Here is a 16,678-nt window from a genome sequence, read left to right as displayed (position 1 = left end):
TTAATATATATCCTATTTCTGTCCACTGAAAGGACCCAGAAACAATAAGTACACATAGCCCCCAGTAACTTTTTACAGTCTGTCCCCCTCACTGAAAGGAATGAGGGCTCCTTGGAAAAATTGCTGATATTAGATTTGGGAACAAGGATTAATTTAAGATGTGCCTGGAACATCTGTGCACAAAAGCAAGTGCTTACAGACTAATAGGAGGATGTCAAAAGGATACAGAAGCCAGAATGAGATTGATTCCACTGGCCAAATCTGTGACACTTTGGGCACCGAAAAGAATGGTGGTAATAATCTATAACAGATTGAAATGAAAAAACTCATGGGTCCATAAGTGATATTTAAAAGAAGGGGGAGAGGGGGCTCTTTCAAACAATGCCAATTAATGAGAATAAATGATAAAAATTAGAAAAATTACAATTCTGCAGCCATCTATAACTGATTCAGGCAAGGATCTTCAGTGATGTTAAAACCATTCGGTGGAAGGTTGTTGGGGACTGGATTCAAAGATCTCAGAGCATCATTTCACAGACTTAATAATTACAAAGGGGAATGGGTACCTAAGTAACAAAGATACCTCATTGATACCATTTTAACCAAGTGCCTAAACTCAAAATAGGTCAAACTGTCTTATGCATTCCAAATGTGTTGTCATAAGAAATATATACCATCACCTAAGTCCTTTTGCCAAAATATTTAACTTTAACTTAACTCTGAAGAAACAAAACAAGTACAGATGGTATTCTAAAAGACAACTGACCTGGACTCCAGAAAAATGTTAATGTCATGAATGACTAAAAAATATTAAAAATTAAAAAAAAAATTAAGGGAGAAGGCTCTTATAGAAGAAACTAAAAACTGTAACCATATGATAAAATGCATAATTCTGATTTGTACCCTAGGTTAAAAAATTTTTTTAAACAACTGGGGAAATGTGAATATAGATTACCTATTAGATAATACTGTATCAATACTTTGAGGGTGTTTTGATGATGTGACAAATGTCCCATTTTCTTAGGAAATACATACAGAAATAAATAGTTAAGGGCAAAGTGCCATGGTATCTGCAACTCCCTTTCAAACCAGTTTCAAACAAATACTGCAAAAGTTAAAAACTGGTGGAAGTAACAAAGTATATGGGTACTCATGTCCTGGTCTTGTTTCAACTTTTTGGTATATAGAAATTTTTCAAAATAACTTGGTGGGAATGAAACAAATGCGACATTTCACCATACCTAGTTATTCTACAAGTAATTTGCCAGAAATACAATGAACAGCTGAATTTGTTTGTAATTTAATCTACAAGTTCTCAAAAGCAATTTTTTTATGGTACCAGGGGCCAGTCATTGAACCCAGGACCCTGTATGTGGGAATCCAGCGTGCAATCACTGAGCCACATTAGCGTGCCTGAGGTGGTTTTTTCATTTGTTTTGCTTGTTGTTTGTTTTTGTTTTTTCAGGAGGCATGGGGAACCGAACCTGGGACATCCCATGTGGAAGAGCAGCAGGCACTCAAGCATGTTAAGCCACATCCACTTCCTTAAAAGCGATTTATTAGAAGTATTGTACTACCTTAGAACTTTTGCGTATTTTTTAATGGCCATTTCCCAGTTCTGGGATTTGAAAAAAGTATTTCCAATGTTTTTTAAGTCTTCTGTTATTAGCAAAATTTTATTTACCTGTAAAAAAATGAATACAAATATATTAGACTTTATTAGGTAATTAATCATTAGAATAGACTGATACAGAAAGTTCAAACTTTCAGTACTAAATATTTTTAGTACATTAAAAAAAGTCTGACTAATCTGAAAGTACTCACATCTTTTAAATCTATATCTGCATCCTCAGGGAAATCTGGATGACTGTCACCGGAGCCATCTTTTGGGAATATTCCCCAATCATCTCCTTCCTTCAATTCTCCGCATTCTGCAATAACGCACAACTGTAAAGATAATCCTAAATTGTAGAAGTGCACTATCATACTAATGAGAGGTTAAAAAAAAAAATTGTCTTTAGAAAGCTATACAGCTGCAAGTCTTATGTAACACTGTCCAAGTCACTTGTAAAACTACAGATAGAAGAAGACGCCTCTATCTGTTCTAATATAATGCCTTTTACATATAATCCAACTAACACATTAAGGGTCACTGTCACAAAAATATTTTATTATTATTTAGGAGCTCAGTGGACACAGATTAAGTTGAAAATTTTATCTTTGTGTAATTTTCTCTAGGTGGGGCATGTGTTTTCAGTTTACCCTGTTCCCTGTAGGCACTGATTAACACCTCTCTGCAGGTATCTGAGTTCCCAAATCCAACTCACCCTGTTTTATTAGTTTGGTTGGTATTATGGACATTCTTATTCAAAGACTCACAAGGATCTTTAAAAATAATACAGTCTAAACCGGTAAGTGATTTATACAGGATGAGGAAAAGAGGCCAAGAGAAGTTAAATAACAAGATCAAGGTGAAATAACTAATGGCAGAGGACAGACAAAGAGTCTAGGCTTCCCTTCCTCTTTCTACTGTGCGTACTGACTCAAAGTTCTGCAGGTATAGGGAGAAGTTAGTCCATCAGTGATCACCAACATTGAAGCTGAAATGAGGACATCTCCTTAAAAACCAGCCTAATCTTCTTATCCATTGTAGAAAAAAATGTCAAAGAAAAAGCAGCAGATCCAGGCTTCTAAAGCAAAAGTAACTGTAGCATTTTTCCAGCTATTACCTGATGTCCTTTTACTTAGATTTCCTTAAGATAAATAATTGTATTTCACTACAACTTTTTACTTACTTGGGCAGGCTTTTCACCTTTCACTTCTACATTTTCCAGAATCCTTGCCACACCCATTCCTTTAATTACTTGGCCAAACACCACATGCTTCCCATCCAAATGAGGAGTTGGAACTGTTGTGATAAAGAACTGAGAACCATTTGTATTGCAGCCTGCATTTGCCATGCTCAGCAAACCCTCGTGATCATGCTGCAAAATAAAAATCATTAAAAGAAAAAGATTAGAGATACTAGTCTGAAATAGTTCTCTTACTGGCCATACACAAAACTAGGGTGGATTACAATATAATTTAGCTCAAACAAGGTAGGGTATCCCAACTTTGTATAAATTGCAACCTTTAATTCATAAAACATAGGGCACCTATTCCTTAAACTTTAATAAAAGCTTATGAAATCAAATAATAAAAACAATGGGGATGTATTGGTATTTCTAAATTGACCGTATTGACCATCTTTAAGATGAAGATGCTAAATTCAGGAAATCTAATAATATGTTTTGCCCTTTTTATGATTCTCTTTTCTGAAAATATATGAACAGTCTTCCCACGTTTATGAGTCTTTCTTCCTGTACACATCAATAAACTGGGAATACTGTTGGAATACTGAACTCAGAATGGACATACTATCCTAATCTCAAAAAGAACTCAAATGTTGTATCTTTCATCCTACATGACTTGCTCCTTCAGATACTGCCCAAAATAAACTACCTTTGCCTCAACCTGTTCAAAAGGTCTGTGAAACACAATTTTTTCCATCTTCCCACTTCATCTCTTAGGCTTTCTAAATTTATTCCTTCTTGGCCCACACATTGTAATTCTTATGTTAGTTTTCCCACTTAAAATGCCTTCTACCCCTCCAATGTAAATCTAATTCAATTTTCAAGACCACCAAGTTTGCAGAAGGCAAGAACCATGTATCCTTTCTATCGGTCCCTTTCTTTTATCATTTTTCCGGCAGCCTCCTTTTTGTGGTGTTTTTCCTACAACATTAACTAAAATACTAACTCAGCCTCCTGCTGCCTTGTCTTTTCTCACACACAGCCTTGCTTGTCTTTTATCTGTATGTTAGTATTTTACAAATCATGACCAAACTATTCTCTGCCTAACCAAATGTCTAGCTACCTTACAAAGGCCTGCTTGCCCAACTCAAGTCCCATATTTTATCCTTAATAATTTGGATACAAATACAAATCTTTCTCCTATAGTATGTAAAATATCAATCAATTTAGCATTTATTTTCATGCTGTATTATTCTCCAGTTGTTCCACGTGTTTTAAATCTTGTCTCCCCCAGTAAGATTATAAAGTCCTTGTCATCATGGCCTTTTATTTTTATAAACCCTCTGGTATCAGTAACAGTATTGAGCATACAGTTGCAAGCAATAAATACTATTTTGAAGACTGATGATATTTTCTTTTCAAATTATCCTAATTAGCTTGCTCGTATTTCTTATTTCCAAAGAACTGCTTTGTTTTTACACTTTGTTTTACACTTACATGTCCATTCTCATGAGTGATATAATATACCCCAATTATATGGTGGGACAATGATTTAAGAAAGAATACACTCCACTAATGTCCTTTAGGAGTTTGGGCATTAACCACACCCACTAGTTTGCAAATCCTAACATCCTGGATATTAACGGTGGTTTGTTACTCTTCAAATTCAAGGATAAAGATGCACAAGTTACCATCCTACCCGTAATGAGAAGATGTTTCCTGGAAACAATTTTGCCATATGGTGGCTTCACTTAAAAACTCACTGACTAAACTAAAGCATGAAAGGACTGGATCACATTGACATAACTATAATACATCAGCCAAATAAAATCATTACTAGATGAAAACTTTCCATATTAAAGATGCATATTTACAAACATGATACCTTTTACAAGAAAAGGAGAATCTAAGCACAGCTGAGACATTTATTGGGATCTTAATCCAAGGATTACAGATAAATAATAACCTTTATATTAGCAATAAACATGCATTTTCATCTATTATACCTTATAATAGAAATTTTCATCTTCAAATTTTTCACCATAAATACTTTCTCCACCTGTTCCATTCTGATTTGAGAAGTCTCCACCCTGAATCATAAATTTCTTAATAACTACAAAAAAAAAAAAAAAAAATGGATGTTAGAGAAAAAAAGATGTCTGCCTTTCTCCTACTTATCCCCACAAAAACTCCACACTTCTCATAAGCTAAATGCAACTACTTTTACCGCCTCATCTACCACTAACCCTCAAAGACTTAATTCAAATGGCACTTCCCCTATAAAACTGTTACTGGGACCCCAAAGTTGGATCTCCTAATCTTTCTCACATAGTATCTTATCTCTGCCTCCATTTTATAACACTATGATTTATCTCATCCACTAAACAGCGGACTCTTTGAATGCAGAAACTGTTTTTTCACATTTGTAACAATATGCAGGTGGCTAGACACATACTACTCAATAATATCTGCTGCATAAAGATGGAGTTCTCTCAGTAGATCTGTCACACCCTAACAGAAGTACTTCAGCAAATAATACTATTTGTGTCAAGGGTTCCCAAGACCAACCCCACATTCAGATTCCCTATAAGAACCCTGAAAACTCAGCACTTGGTCTTACTACAGTGACACAGCAAAGGGAAATAGATAATAAGGGAAAATGCCAGTTCTGGAGGAACCTAAATGCAGGCTTTCTTGTTTTCCCTCCCTCCCATGAAAAGTAACATAACCACTCTTCCCCACCAATGACAATGCAATTATATGTGTGAGAAGTTTCTACGTAGGAAAGCCTATTACGGGACTCAGATCCCATGGTTTTTACGGGAGACTCATCATGTAGGCACTTTCTGCTTAGCACATACCAAATTCCAGAATCTGAAAAGGAAAGCAGGTGTTCAGCATAAATCACGTTCTTTGAACAAACTGTCTAGGCACAGTAAGCTGCTACCCTTATCATTTAGAGAATGATTTAAATGTATAGTTCTCCGACACTGGTGAACAGCCAACCTTGCATGCAGACATTTTGAAAGAGAGCAGTCTACTATATTAATGCTTTCCTGATCTTTATTAGAACATCCTGGGATTTTATTTAAAATTTAAAAATCAGTTAATATTTTTAAATTTTAAAAAACAATTTAAAATCGCTAATTTTTCTTAATCAAGTTTTTAATAAAAATGTAACATATAATTCAAGTTATTCATTAATCAAGTATCTCTTCAGTGCTTACTCAATAACTATACTAGAAGGAGAAAAAATGGTGAGAAGATATGGCTCCTGACCTCAAGGAACCTACAGTCTAGGGAAGAAACCATCAAATAATCACTAAGCAATAATAAGTTCAACTTATTTATCATCACCATGAGCCCTTCTCATTGTTGTCATCCTTAGAGGAATGTTACAAGTTAGGATAGTCTATGTCTTCATCGACAAATCTTAATGGCCCCCCTGTAATACATGGAGAGGGAAATTTTTATTAATCCCACCTCTCTAGTTCAACTTTATGAAACCCAGCTACTGCCTCAGATGGCAAAACATATTCTTAGAAACTAATAGTACCTTTAACCTTCTCCCCTGCTTAGTGTTGTCTTCCCAAACTCCTGCTGAACAGGAACTGATTACCTATTTGAAGAACAATCAGATTCAGAAAATGAACACATACTTCGATGGAAAGGACATCCTTTGAAATGAAGAGGTTTCCCAGTGGTGGATCCAATGCCTTTTTCTCCTGTACACAATGCACGAAAATTTTCTGCTGTTTTGGGTACAATATCTGCAAACAATTCTAAGATAATCCGACCAACTAAAAAAGAAAATGAAATCTTATTAGTATGTAAAATAAACACCCAAATAGGCAAATAATAAAAGAATAGTTGGGTCAATTATGGTGACTAAAATTATCCATGAATTTCCAAGTTTTCATTTTTTGGTCATTTTTTCTAATATTCAGGTTTAATCTACCAAAAGGAAGTATCACCTATCTAGATTAATTTGAAACAATTATTTTTCTATACCATATAAAGAATGTAAGTAATTACAGTAGCCAGCAAGTTAACTCTATACAGGGAACACGATGGTTGGTTTTTTTAAGGAGGTACTGGGGTTTAAGTTGAGACCTTCTATATGGGAAAGAGGTGATCAAATCACAACCCAAAGCATACATGGTTTTAAATTCTGATTAATGTCTTCCACTTGCACTCAGAATTTCCAAATAGCTAACAGGAGGAAATTAAATACCTGTTAACTGGACATGCTGGTCCAATTTTAGGTATAACTGTAGCCTCTGTGCTCTGTGGAACCTGCCTAGGGCAGGCTTCCAGGCAAAATGAAAAACGTTTCCCTTCTAGACAATCCCAGGCAAGTGAAATTAAAACCCAGCACTAGTTCCCAAAATAAAGTACACGTCAGTGAAAGAGAGAGACTGTGTACGTGTGTATCCACATCCATCCATGGGATTCCTGAATCCTGATATATCCTTGTGTACATGCACTCAAATGCATGCTGCGCAGCCAGCAATTTTAACATGGTGCTTTAGTACAAAAGCGCATCCTTCCCCATTCACAAGGCCTTATGCACTTCTGAGTTGCTATGTAACCAGGGCAACCACATTGCACCTTTGAACTCATTTCTCCAACACTATAATGGAAAAAATATTCACATGCTTCAACTGGACCTCTAAGTTAAGAGTAAACAATAAGGAAAAAGCAATACGCAAATTCACTTTAATTTATAAACATGGCAAGGGCTCATTTATTTTTTTTGTGGCAAAAGACATAGGCTCATTTATTTTTTGTGGCAAAAGACATATGGGGTAACTGAAGACTAACCCAAGCATATTCCCGTGGACTTTCTGAACGGTTCCATTACAAACATAAAGTAATATGCCAACCCGATAGCACAAGGTGATGGAATGATGCAACCAAGTCGAGAGAGACGTAGGCCCGAGGCAGCTACATTTCCAGAGCCAGAAATTTCCAGAAAGTTCCGCATGACCGATGGCAGTGGTACAAAGGTACTGGCTCAACCTAGCCTCAGATTCCCGAGCCCGTTCCAGCGGTCAGGTCAGGTCAGCCGTGCCCTTCAAGCCACAGGGATGCCCCAAATCCAGGGAACCCTGACCTCCTCGGGGCCATTCCGCGGGCGTCGGACTCGACTCACCTCGCTCCCCTCCGATGTCCACGTCAAAGAAGACTCGGGGATTGCTAGGGTTGGATGGCTTAGTCTGGGGGGACGGGTGCGACATCTTGACTTGCAGACGCGTTAGAAAGGTATCAGATCACCTCTTGGCCGCCCGGTAGGTCACACGGAAAGCACCGCTCTCGCGGAGAGCTGGCGCGGTGCCAACGAGCTACTTCCGCCGCAGGGGCCGGAAGCCATGGACCGACTTCCGCCGCTGGGCGGTGCTTCAGCGCGCTAGAGCAGAAGGGCGTGGCGGGTGGTTTGCGGGCTCCGGCCGCTTTCTCTGCCTTCTCTGCTCTGCGCTAGTTTTGTCATTTTTGGGGTTTAACAGCCCCAATTTTTCTTAATCTTTTTTCCTTGAGTTTCGTCGCCTTTCCTGTCATCGTGGTGTATAAGAGCTTTGGAGACACATCCAGATGCGTTAGCTCTGCACTTTACTGAATCGCTTTTTGCTCTTCTGGAAATTGAGAGTTAAAAAAAAGCTAACATTGGAGGGTCATTTTGAGGATTAAAGACATAAATACCTTAGTGCAATGCCTGACACAAACCTGTGGTAGCTAATCAAGGTAGCTGACCTTACAATTCAGTAGAAGTGACAGAACTTAGACCAAATGCTGCAGACAGTAGAAACCTTGAATAACCTGTAGCAACAACCTCAGTGGCTTTTTGGAGGAAAGGACCAGTCCAGGTTTTCCCAATCAAAATACCTGCAGAGGAGAATGATGAAGGCTCACTCCTGCTTGCTGCCTAATCTCAGAAGACATAAAAATTAAAAGGATTAGACTTAAAAGAGCAGCCAGCTACCTACTCTCAACTTAAAGTGGCCTGCAATGTCATACCCTAGGGCCTAAGTACTAAGGCTGATTTTTTTAACTGGATTCAAGTTCTGACAACGATATTTATAGGAGTGTGACCAACTAAAATTTAATTTCTCTTAACCTGATTCCTTTTCAGTAAAGAGGAACGTACAGAGATATGAGAAGGGAAAAGAGATAATGTGTATGTATTTGCTTTGTAAATTCTAAAGCATTGTTATGCAAGGACTCTTTAAAATCACTGTGACACTGAATGATTTGGTGTCTGAGTTTGCTTTAAAATAATCTAGAGGCAGGAGCGTGAGTGAAGTTATGGCTGAAGCAAAATTGGCCAGGGTTAGAAACCAGATAATTGGTGTGTGGGGATTTATGTTATTCTCTTTATTTTTGTATTTTTGAAATTTTCCATAATAAAAAGTCTTTTAAAAGGTAAAAAATCACTTTTTTAGATGTATTACTTACTAGGTGTTCTTTATAAACTAACTTGTGAAGGAGTTGTTAAAATAACATATTTTTTGCAAAGACAAATGGGAAAATTCTAGGACAAATCAATAGAGATTTTATACTGATTACTCTTTCTTTATAATCACAAAGTTCTGTCATTACAAAAATGCATGCGTATATAGGTATGCCTGCCATACTTAGCAAAAGTTGATTTATTTCTTTGACAAATATTTATTGGGCTACTATTTGTCAGGCATTTTTCTAAGTGCTGATGATACAGTGATGAAAAAGATAAATTCCTTATTCTAAACTATACAACTCGTCCATCTAATGAAGGAGAAGGACAGTTTAATAGACCTCTATGATGTGTAATTTGAGGAGATTCCCTGTATCAGCTCTCCATGCTGATTCTTTCATATTCCAGCACATTAAAATTCATGTAAAATGTTTATTTCTCACAGGTCGCTGTCCTTCAGGTCCATAGTGCTTATTCCTTGTGGTGCTCTGATGATCCGGGATGGCTCAGCACAAAATCTTTGTGTCCCATGAGAAACAGAGCAATCAAAATTCTTCTCTAGCCCAGTCTCATGTCCAAGGACTTTTTGAGACTATCACAAACAAAAATAATTCCTAGCATCTCTAAGCTAGTGAACTGGTAACTTACACCTCATCTCACATATATGACAATTATAAATTCACATAAAAATTTTTATTATGATCTACTAGCTTAAAAAATCACCTTTAAGCTTATCATTGCTAGAATTGTCACTTGTACTCTGAACCACTATCATAAAGAATATAATTATCATTAACTAGGCACTAGTGACACTTCTGCTTTGCCATCAGACTTCCAAGGTTTAAATCCAAGCTCTAGCAGATGCTAACTTGTGACTTTAGACAAGTTACTTAGCCTCTCTGTGCCTCAGTTTCCTTATCTGTAAAGTTAGATAATATGTATCTCCTAAGGGTTTTATGAGGATTAAATATAGAATTATTTGTGTTAACATCGGACACAGGGAAGCGGACTTGGCCCAGTGGTTAGGGCGTCCGTCTACCACATGGGAGGTCCACAGTTCAAACCCCGGGCCTCCTTGACCCGTGCAGAGCTGGCCCATGCGCAGTGCTGATGCGCACAAGGAGTGCCGTGCCATGCATGGGTGTCCCCCGCGTAGGGGAGCTCCAAGCGCAAGGAGTGTGCCCCACAAAGAGAGCCACCCAGCATGAAAGAATGTGCAGCCTGCCCAGAAATGGCGCCACACACACGGAGAGTTGACACAAGATGACACAACCAAAAGAAACACAGATTCCCATGGGGCTGACAACAACAGAAGCGGACAAAGAAGAACACGAGGCAAATAGACACAGAGAACAGACAACTGGGGCGTTGGGTGGGGGGTAGAGAAATAAATAAATCTTAAAAAAAAACATCGAACACATAAGCACTCAGTAAGTATGCATAGTTATTAACTGTTAATAACTAATACTTTAATAATTATTAATATCGATGTATTTCAAAATGAAAGTTAGAACTTCAAAAGTGCTTGAAGATGCTTCTACATTCTTAGAAAAAAAGAATGTGATTCTTCCTGTTACACAGGTTTTGTAGTGTAAAAGACTAAATGTTTTTTTCACTGTTTAGATTTTTCACAGTAAAGTAACAGCTTTATATAAAGATTCCTAGAACCAAACCAAACCAAAGAATCGTACCTTTTAAAACCACTCCAGAACTGGATCTCTAATAAGATGATAAAGTTTTCTCCTAGAAGACAATCTGTCCTACTATCAGTCTCCTTGCTTAGAAGAGGTTTTTTGAGTTCTGACACCTTTCCGTTGCTTAGCAAGGAACGGAGCAGAAGGGCCAAAGGGCGTACAACATTCCTTAGTGCTATGGGCACAATTTCTTCTGGATGGAAGGGGGACTATTTGCTCTGAGAATCTGTTATTTTTATTATTCCTCATAAGTGTGGTCCCTTCCCCAACAACATTCTCTTCACTCACACTCTGCCTACCCCTTCCCCCACCGCCCAAGGAAGCAACTAGGCAATCTGTGCTCATTGCTTTAAAATTAAAATATAAGTGCAAGAAAGCAGACAAAAGTCTTGCCTCTGGAGGTACAGAAAAGATTACTGCATAGGAAAGATTCAGACAAAACATCTTTTTAAGAGCATGACTTTCCACTCTCAGAAAAAAACAAAACAAAACAAAAACCCCACCTAAACAAAAAGACCTTTTCCTTATGTTAGGGAAGGAGTTGTGCCTGGTCATAGGAGAATAGCAGGAGTGGAAGCAATGGCAGGGCAGATGTCCATTCTCTGAGAGATAGGGAGTCTGTACCATGTTCCTCAGACACATCTCCGGGAAGCAAAAAGCCACCCATAGATGAGTTTGTGAGATCTGAGAACAGAGGGAAAATGTGCCCTATTTCCTGAATTCAGCCCTGGGAAGGCACAGGCTCCAGAGAGAGGACATGGACTCTTGGTGTGAGCAAGCAGATGGGAACTAAACAGGCTTCCAGAGATTTCCTATGGCCTAATTTAGAATAGGAGCAAAGCAATGTCCCTGTACTCCCAGATGTGAAATGAAAGAGGAAAGAGAGCCTCCAGAACTAAAGGGAATTTACAGATAGGAACTCAAATCAACAGAAGCCTGTGAGAATGACTGAGCTGGGATGATGAATTTCTCAATGGATGTCAGGTGACATTGAGAACCAGAGTTCCCAACCCCAAAACTTGCCACCATGCCACCATATTAGGGCCTCTCAAATTTAGATCTAATCCCCAGGAGGAATACCGCGAATTAACACAGATTATGGGATTAATCTTGTCACTTGAAATAGAAAATTCAAAATAGAATTTGCGCTGAGTTATAGAAAAACAATATTGTATTTCATACATATCTGAGTTTCTACCTTTATCTGGGCATAGGTTGTGGATCACAGAGGTCCTTACTAGGGCTCCAGATAGATTTAAAGCAACACTCACCCCCATGTCAAAGGTAAGAAATTAAAAGGACATCAGGGCGAAGTGGATGTGGCTCAACAGACTGGGCTCCTGTCTACCATATGGGAGGCCCTGGGTTTGCTTCCCAGGGCCTCCTTGTGAAGGCAGGCTGGCCTGCACCCATGGAGAGCTGACAGCCCACCCCCACAGAGAGCTGGTACAGCAAGATGACTCAACAAAGGGAGACCAGCAGACACAGAAGAACGCAGAGTGAATGGACATAGAGAGCACACAGCAAGCAAGCCACAAGGGGTGGGGTGGGGGGATAAATAAACTAAATCTTAAAAAAAAGGAAAGGACACCAGGGGTGGTGAAGGAAGTTTCAAGGTCCAATCTGTAGAGAGTCAAAATTACTGGCCCTCACAGTAAAATTGGAACTCCAAAGAGATTAACATGTAACTCTTTGAGAAGACAAAATGACTCTACTCCTAGAGGAATCATTGGTGTTGACAAGGTATTAACATGAAAGGGAGTATCCTAACCTAGGATCCCTGCATTGAATCATATAGCGAAAACTGCCTCCACTACAAAAGCAATAATTAAAGGTCAGAATTGAAGAATGACTCTCAGGCTGTGAGTATTTAAGTACTTAAGGATAGTTGTTTTTCTGAGCTAGAATATTGAACAAATGGAAGATAACAGATTCCACTAGGGAACAGGAGTATCTCTGTCACCAGCAGAAATCAGATTCTCAGTATAACAAGATTCTTCTAGGAATTGGAAATGACATGACAAAAGAGAAGTTGTATGTGTATTCCTTTTCTGAGAAGCAATAGTATTAATTTTACTCTTACTTGATAATGCAAAAACAATTGAATTTTTCAAATCCTCAGTATTCCTTTCCTCAGAAGGAAAAATTTACATTTACCTGAAAGAAGATCCTTTAAAAAGAAAGACAGGGGAAGCGGGCTTGGCCCAGTGGTTAGGGCGTCCGTCTACCACATGGGAGGTCCGCGGTTCAAACCCCGGGCCTCCTTGACCCGTGTGGAGCTGGCCCATGCGCAGTGCTGATGCGCGCAAGGAGTGCCCTGTCACACAGGGGTATCCCCCGCGTGGGAGTGCACCCCGTTAAGGAGAGCCACCCAGGGGGAAAGAAAGTACAGCCTGCCCAGGAATGGCGCCACCCACACAGAGAGCTGACACAAGATGACGCAACAAAAAGAAACAGATTCCTGTGCTGCTGACAACAACAGAAGCGGACAAAGAAGAACACGCAGCAAATAGAGAGAACAGACAAATGGGGGGGGTATGGGGGGAGAAACAAATAAATAAATCTTTTTAAAAAATTAATCATTTAAGCTTAAAATGGGGAGTTTATATCACAATTATTGATTGCACAATCACACTGAAATCTGATCTAGGAAAACAGAATTACTCTGTACTCTGACTTTTGAGACATGCTGGATAGGGACACACTAAATATTAATTTGATTTACTTTTATATTTAATATCAAAATATTGTAAAAAAGTGATAACATTTGCTGAAGTACTCCCATTAGGCTGTAACACATCTACTGGAAAAATTGGTCTTTATTCAGAAGAAATTACTGAATACCTAAGTCATGCCAGGCACTGCTCATAGTTACAAGGAGGAAAAACAGAACTGCAGCTTGTAAGGAGTCCACTGTCGGGTGGAAGGGAGAGATCCTTAAAGCATATAATAGAAAATGGAGATGGAGTCAAAATACTAGGGAAGAAAAACTGGGAGATCTAACTTTGGAGGTCTTAGTAACAGTTTCATAGGAGTGCTACCATTTGAACTAAGTCTTGAAGGAAAGCTCTTCACTAGGCTAGGACATTAGCAAATTAGAGGGACTAATGTTAACATCATATAAATAAAAATAGAAATCATGGCCTGAAAGCTGTGTATGTGCAAGAAATTAAAAACCAGTGAAAGACATCAGGCCATTATTACCAAGATATGGGGGGAAACGAGAGAATGTCAACAGTGAAACAGCTGGTGAGACTGAGAAACCTAGGTGAACAGTTTATTGAGAAATGAGGTATTACAGCCTAATAGTCTAAATACATATAAGTCAAATGGAAAAAGAATTCCCATTTATTCTCAATTCATTCCAAATTTGCTCAAAACTCAGAATTATAAGCAAAACTTGGTAATACATAAGCAAATCATTTTAATGCAAGTTCTAGGATTTTCCATTCCTTCTTCAAAATGTTTGAGAATAAATTAAATGATACCTGTTATCTACCAAGAGTTCCAATTGTTCAAAGACTAACTCAAGAGGGAATTTTCATTTACATATGGAAAACATTTCCTTCAAGTCATGCTCATTACCTAAGTAAATATATTGCCAATATTTTAATACCTTTAGAGAAATGTAAATGCAAAGAACTAGATTTTATTTTATTTTTTATTTTATTTTTTTTAAGATTTATTTATTTATTTAATTCCCCTCCCCACCGCCCCCCGGTTGTCTGTTCTCTGTGTCTATTTGCTGCGTCTTGTCTTGTTTCTTTGTCTGTTGTCAGCGGCATGGGAAGTGTGGGCGGCGCCATTCCTGGACAGGCTGCACTTTCTTTCGCGCTGGGCGGCTCTCCTTACAGGGCACACTCCTTGCGCATGGGGCTCCCCTACGCGGGGGACACCCCTGCGTGGTGCAGCACTCCTTGCGCGCATCAGCACTGTGCATGGGCCAGCTCCACATGGGTCAAGGAGGCCCAGGGTTTGAACCGCGGACCTCCCATGTGGTAGACGGATGCCCTAACCACTGGGCCAAGTCTGTTTCCCTTATTTTATTTTTTTAAAAGCACACATACTTAAGCTCATATATAAGCATATGGTGCTATTGTATTTTTTTTTAAGATTTATTTTATTTTTCTCCCCTTCCCCCCCCCCCAGTTGTCTGTTCTTTGTGTCTATTCACTGTATGTTCTTCTGTGTCTGTTTGCATTCTCAGCAGCACCAGGAATCTGTGTGTCTTTTTGTTGCATCATTTGCTGCATCATCTCTTCATGTGTGCAGTGCCACACCTGGGCAGGCTGTGCTTTTTTTGCATGGGGTGGCTCAATGCGGGCCACTCCTTGTGCGTGGGGCTCCCCTATACAGGGGACACCCCTGCATGGCATGGCACTCCTTGCATGTGGCAGCTTTTGAGTGTGGGCCAGCTCATCACATGGGCGAGGAGGCCCTGGGTTTAAACCCTGGATCTCCCATATGGTAGGCAGATGCTCTATCAGTTGAGCCACATCCGCTTCCCAGAACTAGATTTTAGAACTTCATGAGCCAAAAGAAATACTCTTATAATTATATTAAAGCCAGTTTTATTGTTTAAAATTAATTGTATACTTTAAATTTGCAGTAATTAAAATTTTAAAGAGTAGATTTTTTTTTTAATCCTTGGATATTTTTATTTTAGTGGAAAACAATCATTATTAAACTAGTATTTAAGATAAAATTTAAATAAGGGATAATATTTTATATTATATGTATATATATATACTATATGACTTGAGGGTTCTATGGAATTTATGTTCACTTTATTAAAAAATAAGTGACATATTCACAGAGTACAATCAAAAGATGAGAAAGAATATATGTGAAATAAAACAAAATAAAATAAAAATCACAGAATAAAAAATTAAAAAAACAAAAGAATATATGTTTAAAGTTTCCTGGCAACCCACTCATCCAATTTCCAGATTTGGAAGAAATCAATGCTACCAGATTTGGGGTGCTTTTCTTGAGCATTTCTATGATTAAATGTAAGTATTACCCACTGCCAGCCCCTGGTTTTACACACTGTTCTACACTTTCCTTCTTCAGATAAACAGGATATCCCAGCAATGCTCTATACCATAGCGTTTCCTTGCTCTTTCTTACAGTATCGTTTATGATTGCATGAATGCATCAAAAAGTCCCTTATAATACACTATATATAAAAACGGGGTCAATTTAACCAGAAGGTATAACAATTATAAATATATCTGCAAAAAGCAGAGACCCAAAATACATGAAGCTAATTTCAACAGATTTGAAGGAGGAAATAAACAGCACCACATTAATAGTAGAAAACCTCAATACACCACTTTAAATAATGGATAAAACATCTAGACAGAAGATCAAAATAATGTATTAAATGATACTATTAGCCAACTGGATCTAACAGACATATATAATACACTTCACCAAGAGCAGCAGAATACACGTTCTTCTCTAGTGCAGATGGATAGACCATATGTTAGGTCACAAAACAAGTCTCAATAAGTTTAACAATATTGAAACATAAAATGCATCTACCCTGGCCACAGTGGATTAAAGGTAGAAATCAGTAACAGAGGGAGAGCTGGAACACGCACAAATATGTGGAAATTAAATAACACACTCAAAAACAAGCAAATGGATCAAAAATGAAATCATAGGAGAAATGAGGAAATACCTTGAGGCAAATGAAAATGAAATCACAATATAACAAAACTTATACAATATACTAA

General features: G+C 38.2%; 2 protein-coding genes across 2 annotated transcripts in view; one reads left to right on the top strand and one right to left on the bottom strand.

Annotated features, from left to right (window-relative positions):
* ETFDH (electron transfer flavoprotein dehydrogenase) overlaps nt 1-4,197 on the top strand; it is a 34,519-nt gene extending 30,322 nt beyond the window's left edge. Inside the window, exon 14 of the mRNA XM_004450797.5 lies at nt 1,466-4,197. The gene's annotated coding sequence lies outside the window, so the exon portion shown is untranslated. The remainder of the gene's footprint in view (nt 1-1,465) is intronic.
* Nucleotides 1-16,678, bottom strand: part of PPID (peptidylprolyl isomerase D) — a 53,588-nt gene that overhangs the window by 4,021 nt on the left and 32,889 nt on the right. Inside the window, exons 4-10 of the mRNA XM_058277886.2 lie at nt 8,517-8,715; nt 7,948-8,425; nt 6,452-6,592; nt 4,799-4,905; nt 2,796-2,984; nt 1,825-1,947; nt 1,578-1,684 (exon numbers count right to left, since the gene is read on the bottom strand). Of these exons, the coding sequence (XP_058133869.1) occupies nt 1,578-1,684; nt 1,825-1,947; nt 2,796-2,984; nt 4,799-4,905; nt 6,452-6,592; nt 7,948-8,032 (752 nt within the window). The 5' untranslated portion in view covers nt 8,033-8,425; nt 8,517-8,715. The remainder of the gene's footprint in view (nt 1-1,577; nt 1,685-1,824; nt 1,948-2,795; nt 2,985-4,798; nt 4,906-6,451; nt 6,593-7,947; nt 8,426-8,516; nt 8,716-16,678) is intronic.

This window comes from Dasypus novemcinctus, chromosome 1 (genome assembly GCF_030445035.2).
Source record: "Dasypus novemcinctus isolate mDasNov1 chromosome 1, mDasNov1.1.hap2, whole genome shotgun sequence".
Taxonomy (NCBI): domain Eukaryota; kingdom Metazoa; phylum Chordata; class Mammalia; order Cingulata; family Dasypodidae; genus Dasypus; species Dasypus novemcinctus.
This window is presented reverse-complemented; position numbering and strand designations above follow the sequence as displayed.